Source organism: Podarcis gaigeae, assembly GCF_964106915.1.
Source record: "Podarcis gaigeae genome assembly, chromosome: Z".
Classification (NCBI taxonomy): Eukaryota; Metazoa; Chordata; class Lepidosauria; order Squamata; family Lacertidae; genus Podarcis; species Podarcis gaigeae.
The window spans coordinates 10,264,685-10,277,183 of record NC_139691.1 but is presented as its reverse complement, the minus strand read 5'-3'; the positions used below and the strand labels follow the sequence as shown (position 1 = coordinate 10,277,183).

At 45.5% G+C, this 12,499-nt stretch overlaps 1 protein-coding gene across 15 annotated transcripts in view; it reads left to right on the top strand.

Moving 5' to 3' along the window:
- Positions 1 to 12,499, top strand: part of KCNT1 (potassium sodium-activated channel subfamily T member 1) — a 196,052-nt gene that overhangs the window by 71,903 nt on the left and 111,650 nt on the right. For 4 of the 15 annotated variants that reach the window (XM_083721632.1, XM_083721645.1, XM_083721633.1 and 1 more), the window contains exon 1: positions 4,216 to 4,513. The exons of the other annotated variants lie outside the window; for them this stretch is intronic. In XM_083721632.1, coding sequence (XP_083577758.1) covers positions 4,362 to 4,513 — 152 coding nt within the window. In that variant the 5' untranslated portion in view covers positions 4,216 to 4,361. Of the gene's footprint in view, positions 1 to 4,215; positions 4,514 to 12,499 lie in introns of those variants that run through there. 15 annotated transcript variants of the gene reach the window in all.

Sequence of the window (12,499 nt, the reverse complement as noted above, 5' to 3'; positions counted from 1 at the left end):
GTCAGCGAACATAATATTATGACCAATGTCTTGTGCCCACTTAATCATAGCTGATTTGACCGTTTCATCCTGAGTATTCCATTTTAACAGCAGGTTGTACATTCTTGAAAGTACCTTAGTTTTAGGTTCTAACAATTCTGTTTCTAATTTCGATTTTTCCACCTGGAAACCTATTTTTTTATCCATATTAAAAACCTCTCTAATTTGATAATAATGTAACCAATCTCGCACTTTATCTTTTAGTTTCTCAAAGCTCTGCAATCTCCATGTGTCTCCGTTTTGTTCTAATATCTCCCAATATTTTGGCCACTTGGCCTCCATATTGAGTCTTTTCAAAGCCTTAGCTTCCATAGGTGACAACCACCTTGGGGTCTTGTTTTCTAATAAATCTTTGTATTTTGTCCAGACATTAAATACTGCTTTCCTGACAATATGGTTCTTAAATGCTTTATGAGCTCTAACCTTGTCGTACCACAAATATGCATGCCACCCAAACGCATTGTTAAACCCTTCCAGATCTAGAATGTCAGTGTTCTCAAGAAGTAGCCAGTCTTTCATCCAGCAGAATGCTGCTGATTCATAATATAGCTTCATGTCCTGCAGGGCAAACCCCCCTCTTTCTTTAGCATCGGTCAATATTTTAAATTTTATTCTGGGCTTTTTGCCCTGCCAGACAAACTTAGAAATGTCTCTCTGCCACCTCTTGAAACAGTCCATCCTGTCCACAATCTGCAAAGTTTGAAACAGATACAACATTTTTGGCAATACATTCATCTTTATAGCAGCAATTCGACCCAGCAAGGAGAGCTTCAATTTTGACCAGATTTCTAAGTCTTTTTTGACCTCTGACCAACATTTTTCATAATTATCTTTAAATAAATTCAGATTTTTTGCTGTCATATTTATCCCTAGGTATTTCACTTTCTTCACCACATTTAAATCTGTCTCCTTCTGAAACCTTTCTTTTTCCCGTTATTGTCAAATTTTTCTCCAAAACCTTAGTTTTTTGCTTAAAGCAATTTAAATCCTGCCACCTGACCAAATTCCTGAATCCGTTCTAAAACTCTTTTTGTACTAGATTCTGGCTCCTGTTGTGTCAAAACCAGGTCATCTGCAAAAGCCTTAAGTTTATATTGTTTAGCTCCGACCTGAATTCCTTTAATCAACTGGTCCTTCCTAATCATGTTCAAGAGCACCTCCAGGACCGAGATAAATAGCAATGGAGAGATAGGGCAACCCTGTCGTGTTCCTTTTTCAATTTTAAACTCTTCTGACTCCACATTATTAACTATCAGTTTTGCCTTTTGTTCTGAATAGATTGCTTCTATGCTATTTTCAAATCCCCGTCCCACTCCCATTCCCTTAAGATTTTTCTTCATAAAATTCCAAGAAATATTATCAAAGGCCTTCTCCGCATCAATAAAAATTAGAACTGCTCTTGTATTGGTGTTCATTTGCAATCAGACCCAGAGGATCTAGAATGTGCCCTTCAGCTCTGATCATGCCCCTTGTTTGCCTGGATAGGGGACAGAGAGGGGTGGGTGAATGAACTCCCATTCATTCCTCCACCTTCTTTTGCCTCTAGTCCTGCCCACCACTAGCATGTGGCCCTTCAGAGGCTACTCAGAAGGAAATGTGGCCCCCAGGCTGGAAAAGATCCCCAACCTCTGATTTTTAAAGCTTTTAGGCAGTGTGAATTATTGTGCATTATTTAGTGGCTGTAAATCATTTTAGCTCACTTGTGCCATTTGGGAGTTACTGGAGTAGATTAATCAACTAAAAGCTTTTAAGCTGATTAATCAGTGGAGCCAGGAGCCAAGGGCACACTTGCTTATCTTATGTCTGTGATTCAGGTGTGTTATCCTCTTGGGGGATGCGAAAGTATATAGGAAAGACAGCTGTCCCTTCTAATGATGGGCGGTGGCTTTTGTTTGTTAAATTGCTCCCAAGGATGCAAATCCGGCAGAAGTGTGCATTTAAATCAAAATTATAGGGTATGTGTGAAGTACCCCACTGCTGTGACCTTAAAAAGGCAAGTCCTCAGACAGTTGGTGCATGCATGCAAAATGTAGATCTTGGAGGGGCTGGTTCAGTGGTTTCCCTAACTAGAAACATTTATATTTCTAACTAAAAGCTAAGCCAGTGTGCTTACTGTGAGCAAATCACTGTAGGCTACTCCATTAGGGCAAATGTGGTACTGCTAAACTAGCCTCAGTCTGCTCACCCACCCCACCCCCACCTGCCTCCCTTCTTAAAGAGACCCCTGACCATTAGGTCCAGTCGTGGCTGACTCTGGGGTTGCGGCGCTCATCTCGCTTTATTGGCCAAGGGAGCCGGCATACAGCTTCTGGCCGGCATTACTAAGCCGCTTCTGGTGAAACCAGAGCAGTGCATGGAAACGCCGTTTACCTTCCTGCCAGAGCGGTACCTATTTATCTACTTGCACTTTAATGTGCTTTTGAACCTTACATCCATTCCAGGGGTTGTCAGCACTGACTGTCAGCCTTTGCCTTCTCTTTAGTTTCAGTGTTGCCCTTGTAGAACTCAAGCAGGGAAGAGGAGGAGGAGGAGGAGGGGGAAGGCAAACCTAAAACAAGTTGGATCCTTCTGTCATTGGCTCTGACGCCCCCTGCTGTTGGGCTTCCTGCCTTCCACCTCACTAGGCTCAGCAGGCACCAGCTGCCGCCGAAGTAGACACTAGGAGGCAATTCTCTTTAGGTGACTCCACTTTCATTAATGGCATCGGTGGCTGATTCATTCATGCATGAATGCAGATAGGCGTCACATCATGCTGGTTTGGAAATGAAGAGGAAAGCAGATTTAATAATTTATTATTATTATTATTTTATTATTTATTTTATTTTATTTTATTTTATTTTATTTTATTTTATTTTATTTTATTTTATTTTATTTTATTTTATTTTATATCATTTATAAACCACTGGTTTTTTTTTAAATGATGTACAATATAAAAACAACCAATAGTGGCTGGGGTTCATGGGAACTGGAGTCCAACAACTTCTGAATGGCTTCAGCTTCCCCTTTCCTGCTTTAGCAACTATTCCCATGTTGTCTCGCTTGCTTCTGTTGCCAAAAGTGTGTGTGTTTGTGTGTTGCATAAAGGGTAAAACATAAAGGGTAAAGGGACCCCTGACCATTAGGTCCAGTCGTGACTGACTCTGGGGTTGTGGCACTCATCTCGCTTTATTGGCCGAGGGAGCCGGCGTACAGCTTCCGGGTCATGTGGCCAGCATGACTAAGCCACTTCTGGCGAACCAGAGCAGCGCACAAAAACGCCGTTTACCTTCCTGCCGGAGTGGTACCTATTTATCTACTTGCACTTTGATGTGCTTTTGAACTGCTAGGTTGGCAGGAGCAGGGACCGAGCAATGGGAGCTCATCCTGTGGTGGGGATTCGAACCGCCGACCTTCTGATCGGCAAGTCCTAGGCTCTGTGGTTTAACCCACAGCACCACTTGCATCCCCATATGTATATGTACACCAGGGTAACTGGCAAAATGAGGTGACAACAAGGCTTTCAAGCACACCCCTCTCTCCATCTTTAATTCAAGCAAGCCAGAGGCATTATCACAGGTCAAGGACACAATCCAGCCAGGCAAAAGCACTGTCATTAAGGAAGTGGAGCAAACCTATTGAGATGTGTGGCCTGGAGAAGAGTCTCAGGGGCCAGATAGAGAGGATCAGAGGACCACATTCAACCCACCTGGGCCTGAGATTTCCTGTGCCTGTACAAGCTATGACACTGCACACACATACGGTCCAAATTCCTGCCTATATTTTGCTGTGGGTTGCACCTGATGACCCTTTGACCGCCTTCCAATTCTACAATTCTATTACTCTATGTGGGGTCCATCCACAGGTGCAAGGCTATAGGGTTCTCTAGGGCTCTTCGTACAGTGCTCTGTGATGAGCTCCTGCACTTCAGCATTTTACCACTACAGCCACTGAAAAATATCACCTATCATCATATTAACTGGTCAAGGCATTGGAAGTGCCACCAGCATAAATCCTATTAGCCAGGGGAAGCACTTTCTCTTCTCATCTTGCCACGGTTCCGCTGCATGCCACCTGATTCATTGCACCACCATGCCAGCCAGAGCCTCCCTTCATCAGTACCACAATAAATCCACAAGGGCAGGATTGTTCCACTGTGCAGCTTTGTCTGGGGGGGGGCCGAGTGTGTTGTGTGCCTGGGAGAGGGGAAATGGTACGTGCTTCCCGCTCTCGACCCAACTGCATTTCGAGCAAAGGATTGCTATGAGTGAAAGAGCAAGAAGAGAGAAGAGTTCTTGCTGAGGGGGGAAGTGAAGGCAGCCCCCATCTCCGAAGAAGCCTCCGCGATGGCCAGGGCAAAGCTGAAGAAGTCGCCATCCGAGAGCAATGCCCACCAGAAAACCATCCCGCCTCTGGCAACGACCGAGGATGTCCCGGGGGTCAGCCCCTTGCTACCCGCGCGGAGGCTGGGGTCCTTGGGCAGCGAAACTGGACACAGGTACTGCAGCATTGCATGCCTCAGTGTGGAGATGACCACCCCCCGTAGTGGACTTCGGACATAGCAAGGAGCCGAATGGGTTTATTGGAGCAAAAATGTGGAAAATTGGATTCCCCCTCCCTTTTATTGTAAACCCACACCCATGCTCCTTAACATCCCAAATCTGTTTCTTTTTTTCCCCCGTGGGAGGGGGGGTGCCATTATTAACTAAGACCAAAGATTCCAAAACAACCAAAGCCAGATGAGATTCAAATAAACATACAAAACTGCTGCATGCCAGTTATTGAAAACCCCGAAAGCGTGACTTCAGCCCCTGTTAACTTGCAGTGTGCGTTAATCTGTGCGAGGGGTGGGGGTGGGGGGTTGCTGAAGCCCTTTCCCCCAGTCTTCCCAATTTGTGGTGTGTGCTATTATGCACCATCTTTGGAAGCTGTCTGGAGAGGCAGGAGCACACGGTTTGGAAAATACACCCCTTTGCGTAAAGAATTTTCCCTCTCTCGCGCTCACACCAAGGTTTGCATGCAGATAAAAGAAAATTAACCAGGGGAAATAATCAAATCAAAAATTCAACACTATCTTCTGGGTACACATCTGTTAACAGGCAAGGGATGGGCAAGCCTTTTCTCCGAAATCGGCAGGTGTTTTTGCATTTCCTTTGAAACCGTCCATTTCACTTGGGCGGTGGGGCGGGCGGCTCACAGCCTGAATGAATGATCCCAGCATTGCAGATAGATGCAGGACCGAGTTCTCCGCTTTACCTCTGTTCCATGGCATCCCTTTCCCATCCTTTCTCTTATATCCATCAATCCTTCCACAGCCCGCCTACCGGCATGCTCTGTCTGTCTGTCTGTCTGTCTGTCTTCTCTAAATCTTGAAAAACCGTATGTACTGCATATATCGCTGGATTGTAAGGCGAGCTGGTGCCTTTTATTCATTCCCCGACTGCGAAGGGGCTCCATGTAAACAAGGCAGTTCATGAAAAGGATTGTCTAATTAGGCGGGTATTTCCTTGTTAGGGGAGGGATCTACCTGGTGTGTGTTTGCGGGCGGGCGGCCAGCGGTGGGGGAACAGCAGGGGCACATAGAAAATCAGCTGTGGAAATAGCAGGTCTTCTTCTGCAGGGCAAAAAAGGCACCTAGGTACTTGTTTGCTTCTCTGAATGGATGAGCTGAGGCTGGTGGACTGTTCTTGGCAAGGGTGGCGATGGACAGGTGCCAGCAGCAGGGCTGAGTACCACTTGCAGCTCCTCTCTCCACCTCCTCACCCCCCTTGAAGCAAAAGTCAGCCATGCATTAGGTAGCAATGTGTATTACTTCACTGACTTCCAAATGCAGTAAGCCAGTTTTGCACCAGTTTTGGACCTTCCTGGTCATTCTGCTGCGTGAGGCACAGGAAATCTACCCAAAAGAGGGAGTTGGAAAGAACACCACTTTTCCAACTTTCTCCTTTAGCTCTAGGTACCTTTCAAGGCAAAACAAGGTAAGTTCCCTCAATACCTCATGACCAAGGGGGCAGTGAAGTGCAGAAAGCTCCAAGTTTTATAGACACTAAGGGAAGACCCCAAGTGTGCCCAAGGACCCCAACAGATGTCAAATTGCTGACCCCTAATCTGATGTAATGTGTTAATTGTGCCATGAGACTGCACTCCCACAATGAATCAGGACTTTCATGAGGGTATTATATGTGACCACCAATTTTTTGAATAGGGAATTCTACCTGCTGAAATTGTATTTGTGGTTGGTTGGGGAAAAACATCTCATTACCAGGACACCACAACTGAAAAGGTTCACTTCCTAGAGGCTACACTGCCTCACTTCATTAGATGGCAGTGGTGGACCTGGGGAAGGCTGTCTCATGAAGAGTCTTGAGGACTGGACACTTAGGTATGGGAAGAGATGTTCCTTTAGGCAATCTGTTCTCCAGCCATCTAGGCTCATCACTGATATATTAACCAAAGCTGATAAAATGACTAGAATCCCATTGGTGGCCACCACTGCTTCTTCTGGGAGTGAATTCTAATATTTTAACTCTGCACTGTGTGAAGTACTTTCTTTTGTTAAGACTACTGTGGATTCAAATACTAGCTAGGGCAGGCCTGTGGGTGCCCAGAGCTCAGGGAAGATGGGAGTTGTAGTCCAACAACATCTGGGGACCCACAGGTTGAGAACTGCTGGTTTAGGGAGACCCTGAGCCTGATTCTGCTTTGACATGCACTGGGTGGTACTGATGTTGTCATTTCCTCCCACCCTGTGAAGTTCATAAAAGTCAGTGGGGGTAACTTCACATATGTACTTGTGGGTGGAAGTTATGGGGCACAAGAAGTATGCTGTATAATTAATAACCCCACAGAGCCTGATTCCTTGTGATTCTACTTGGAAGACATGCTGTTCCTGGGCTGAACAGGTAGGGTTGCCATGTGTCCTCTTTTTTAGGGGTAAAATTTCTGTCCAGGCAGATTTTTTAAATTTGCCAAAATTCTGGAAGAGATATAGACATAACTGGTGGTTGAAGACTCTTTTCTTCTCCTGCCCGCCCCCTCTGCAATATATTAGTGCTTCTATAGCCTACATATAGTAAGAGGCATTTAAAATCACAGTTGCAGTAACATCCTCTTTTTTGCTCTTCAAAATATGGCAACGCTAAACATGGGTAGATAAAATCCATGTCAACAGTACTTTGGAGGGCTATGGGCTTTACAGTAGGGGTGGGGAACCTCAGCCTTCCAGGGATCTCCATCATGGGACTTCTTGAGGCCAGAACCTTTCTCATGTGAAGGTTGCTTCACTAGTCCTGCTTCACCATCTCTCTGCCTTGAGCCATTTTGCCTGACTGAAAAATGTCCCCTACCATTTCTTCATAGCGACCACTGTTCCCACTTTTGACCCAGTAGATTTTCTTGCTGGTGTAATCTCTTGTTTTTTAACTCTTTGGGTTCTCCTTTTTGGAAGGTGTGACATTGGCATGCAGTTTTGAGTGCCACATATTCAAGGGGGCAAGAATGGGCAGAGACAGAGAGCCTGGGTGTCCAGGGCTGGTGATGCCAAATCCTGCTGCATCACCTGTTGTTAGCAGTATCAAGAAGTACGAGAAACAGCAGAAGGCCCCTGTTTCAGTTCCCAATGGCATATCCAGGTAGGGCTGGGAGAGCCACTGGAGAGCCAGTCAGTGTAGACAGTCCTGAGCTAGATGGACCAATGGTGGGACTTGTTAGAATGCAGCTTCCTGGTTTCCTAAGTGATCTTTATGTAAGGAGCTGGCCATTAGGGGCTGCCCTTCCAAGTCCTACATTGGGTGGAGAACCTCAGGCTCAGGGGCTGAATGCAGGCCTCCAGGCCTCTCCATCTGGCCTCCAGGCAACCCACCTCACTGATCCTGCTTCAAACCCTCTTTGAGTGTTTTTGCCTTGATGGAATATGCCCTTGAACTCTGATCAGGTCTCTTGCTCACCTGGATGGAGGACAGAGAGTAGCATATGAATGTATGGAGGAGCTAGCCATACATACTTGTACATGCACATTTATATGTTTGCTTTTGGCCCCACCCACTGTGGGCATGTGCCCCCCCCCCAATGTTCCACAGAAAGGAATATGGCCTTTGGAGTGTTAATCAAGCCAGCAGCTGAACTGAATGCAGGGAACAGAGACCTACTGCGGGTTAGGGGCCTGCAGTGATCCACACATCCCCATTCGCCTCCTGAGTAGCCTCAGCAAGCCAGCAGGACAGGATGGAATTCCCTCTTGGGCATGGCAGATATTTTAAATGAAATCAGTTGGTGTGACATGCCTTGCCATGAATGGGTTTAGGAGTGTAGTGATGCAGGAATAAGCTTAAGAGTGGGGTAATCCGTGAATGGGCTTTGGAGCAGGGCAATGGCATCTAGAATTGCTTGTACTCTTCCCAAGCATTCATGTCACATCCAAGCTCTCTGCTGCTGAAAGATTTTCACACGGGTTGGAAAGGCATGACTAATGCATTATGCCCTCTAGGAAGTGCATCCCAGGTATAGGCAGGCATAGGGATATGCTGTTGGCAGGGCTCCCAAAACCAGCCTGTTCTTCTGTCTGTGATTGCATCCCAAAGGTACGGACTCTCTGGCGGGCTGATGTCACTGACTGTCCTTACAAAATCCCAGTTCTAATAAGGGGGTGACCAGAGAAGGACCAGGAATTAGGGTGGCTGTGCTCCCTGTTTTACAGGAAATGAACCTCTATTTGAAGATCTGGCAGAGGATGGTCCTCTGAAGAAGTCCTTTGTTTTGAAGGATACTCCAATCCAACTCCAGTTTTATAAAGATAAAGACCCATCAGAAAGGGAGACTAGGAGCCTTGAAATTGCTTCAACACCTGGTTAGGATCTCACCTGGTCAGTCTTCCCCACTAGGCTAGTGAGATGTATTAAATCACACCAGCAGTATTTTGTTTTAAATTATAGTAATTGAGCTATATCCAGTCCTACTCAGAATAATTAACAGACTTAGACCCATTGGCTTCAATTAGTGTACTCTGAGTAGAACTTAACTGGATACAACCCATTATATTAAAATTTGTATCTGTTCATATAAATTAGCAAATTTTATGGTGATCTTTGTCCCTTTTCTGCCTCTTTCTCTTTTTTTGGGGGGGGGGGAGTGATGTGGGGAGATGTGTCAGTGGCCACCCTAGTAGATAAATTGACAGAGAATGTTTAAAAAGGTAGAATGAAATTTTGTCACAGCACCACTCATTACTGCATTGGTCCGTTGAGACTTGCATGTATGATGGGTGATCCCAGATTTAACATTATAGAGACAGTGTTCTCACAAGCCTTTGTCATCAATGCAGACTTAACGGAGTCCATTCATGCATTCAGGTGCAAGTTATCAAATGCTCAATGATTGTTTGGACTGTACCAAAAGTTTCTCATTCAATTTTTGGACTGAAAGTAGTGCCCCAAAATCTTCTCTTCCATAAAAACGCAGCCCCCCCCCATTGCTGCTTCTAGCCAATAACAGCCACCATTTCTGTCTCACATTCCGCCCGCCCCCCCCAGTTCTGCTTCTCCTTCCTGGATGGCCCCGACCAATTAGAGATCACACAAAAAGAGTGGTAGTATCAACAAAGTTTAGTTTCACAGGGCAATTACTGAGGTAGAACAAAAGCAGTGAGAATGAGGCCCCACAGCACTGCTGTCACTCTGAACAGGCAAACACAGTCTGAAAAATGAGAATAGTGGAGTTGCTTTTCACAGGGCACAATCCTAACTTACCTCTCCGCACCACCACAGTGGTGGGGCTTTGCACATCTGTAACCCCATTGCTCACAGCAGAAAGTGGGAGGCACGGAAAGATAGCAAGGGCAGCGAAACAAGCCCAGCCTTTCCCCTTCTTGTGCTGCCAAATGGCCATTCTTGTGATGATATTCCCACCTACGCATTTAACAGGCAGGAGCCGAGGTGGTGCACCAACAGAGCTGGAGCTCTTGCAGTGATGGCCAGCAGAAGGCCAGCTTAGCTGGGGGAGCTGGGCAGAAGGACACCTCCACCTAATCCACTAGTTGCTAAAAAGTTCACGGAAAGTGTCCCATGTTAATCTCAGCCCTAATAACTGACTGATGGAAAATCAAGGGGCTTGCATGGAGGCTGGTCTGTGTCTGTTTGTGTTTATTTATTTTATTTCTATATCACCCTTCATCCAAGAATCACAGAGTGGTTTACAATATAAAAACATAAAAATACATAAATACAAAAAACAACAACAAAACCCACAGTATTCACAAATATACACTCACTCAGTGTTGGAGGGGGTGGGTGTACTAGCTATTGCTTTAGGCTCCCTCCCTCCTTCCACATATTAACCAGGCTTGTCTTTGACTTCTCTGTTTTGCACTTAAGAAGCTGCCCCCATAGAATTTTGATTTTTATCCTAGGTATATCTTTGGGCAATATAATCACTCTTCCCTCCACCTTGCTATTCTGTATCCAGCCCGATTGCTTCCAATGCTGTAATATACATAGCTGCCTTGCACCAAGGCTGTCAGTGCGTCTAGTTCAGGGCATCCAGCCCACTACTGTGTACACTGACTGGCAGCTGCTCTCCAGGGTTTAGGTTGTTTAGGTTCTCATATTGTTTCAGAAAGTGCAGGTTAGGAAGTTTGCCTTTGAATGTGAACCAGATCAAGCTTCTCCAGGTCTCTAGTCTTGATCAGCTCAGTTCCTCTAGTCTGCGTACCAGTGCTTCTTCTACTGTAAGAGGTGTTTTTTTGGGGTTGTTTTTTTTTACTGAGATGAATCTTAATGTGATGAATAGAAGTAAGAAGTGAAAAGAAAATCCATCTTGCGAACTGCTCCCAGGAATACAAATTAGTTTTCTTCTATAAAGAACTCAGAAGAACTGATTGTTTGAAAGCATATGCTGTTTTTATCACTCCACACATTTTTAATGTCTCACCTAAAGGCACATAATGGCGAAAGAAAGGGAGTAAGTTGCACAAAAGTGTTGTAAATAGAGGAGACTCAGGATAATGCTGTAGGTCATTGGTAGAGCATCTTCTTTGCATGCAAAGGTCCCAGATTCAGTCCTCACTGGCACTCTCTGGGTAAGACTGGCAGAGATTCCTGCCTGAAATCCTGTAGAACTGTGGCCAGTCAGTTTAGACAATACTGAGCTAGATGGTCCAATGGCTAAGTAAGGGTTGTAGCGCAGTGTAGCTCTGTTTCGCTTGCAGAAGGTCCGAGGTTCAATCTCTGGCGTTTCCAGTAAAGGCTGGGAGAAATCTCTGCCTGAAATTCTGGAGAGCCACTGCCAGTCAGTGTAGACAATACTGAGCTGGTTTGACAATAGTCTGACTCAGAATAGGGCACATTCCTATGATCCTAAATGGCAGGGCAGAGTATAGACTAGATTATCCTACACTAGAGGGCTAAAGTCTTCAACCAGAAAGTTTGCCACCTGCAAAATTTGTGTGTGTGTAGCAGCACAGGACAGAAGTGTCAAGTTTTGCTTCTCCCAGTTCCTGTAGTTACCAGTATTGAGTTCGGCACACTCCACAATACCACTTCTTTTAAGTGTACATGAAAACCCATACTTATTTTCATGCATATGCCTCCTGATATACCGTATTTTTTGCTCTATAAGATGCACTTTTTCCCTCCTAAAAAGTAAGGGGAAATGTGTGTGCGTCTTATGGAGTGAATGCAGGCTGCGCAGCTATTGCTGAAGCCAGAACAGCAAGAGGGATTGCTGCTTTCACTGCGCAGCAATCCCTCTTGCTGTTCTGGCTTCTGAGATTCAGAATATTTTTTTTCTTGTTTTCCTCCTCCAAAAACTAGGTGCGTCTTATGTTCAGGTGCGTCTTATAGAGTGAAAAATATGGTTGTAGTTGTTTAGTCGTTTAGTTGTGTCCGACTCTTCGTGACCCCATGGACCAGAGCACGCCAGGCCCTCCTGTCTTCCACTGCCTCCCGCAGTTTGGTCAGACTCATGTTTGTAGCTTCGAGAACACCGTCCAACCATCTCATCCTCTGTCATCCCCTTCTCCTTGTGCCCTCCATCTTTCCCAACATCAGGGTCTTTTCCAGGGAGTCTTCTCTTCTCATGAGGTGGCCAAAGTATTGGAGCCTCAGCTTCAGGATCTGCCCTTCCAGTGAGCACTCAGGGCTGATTTCCTTCAGAATGGATACGTTTGATCTTCTTGCAGTCCATGGGACTCTCAAGAGTCTCCTCCAGCACCATAATTCAAAAGCATCAATTCTTCGGCGATCAGCCTTCTTGATGGTCCAGCTCTCACTTCCATACATCACTACTGGGAAAACCATGGCTTTAACTATACGGACCTTTGTTGGTAAGGTGATGTCTCTGCTTTTTAAGATGCTGTCTAGGTTTGCCATCGCCTTTCTCCCAAGGAGCAGGCGTCTTTTAATTTCATGACTGCTGTCACCATCTGCAGTGATCATGGATCCCAAGAAAGGAAAATCTCTCACTGCCTCCATTTCTTCCCCTTCTATTTGCC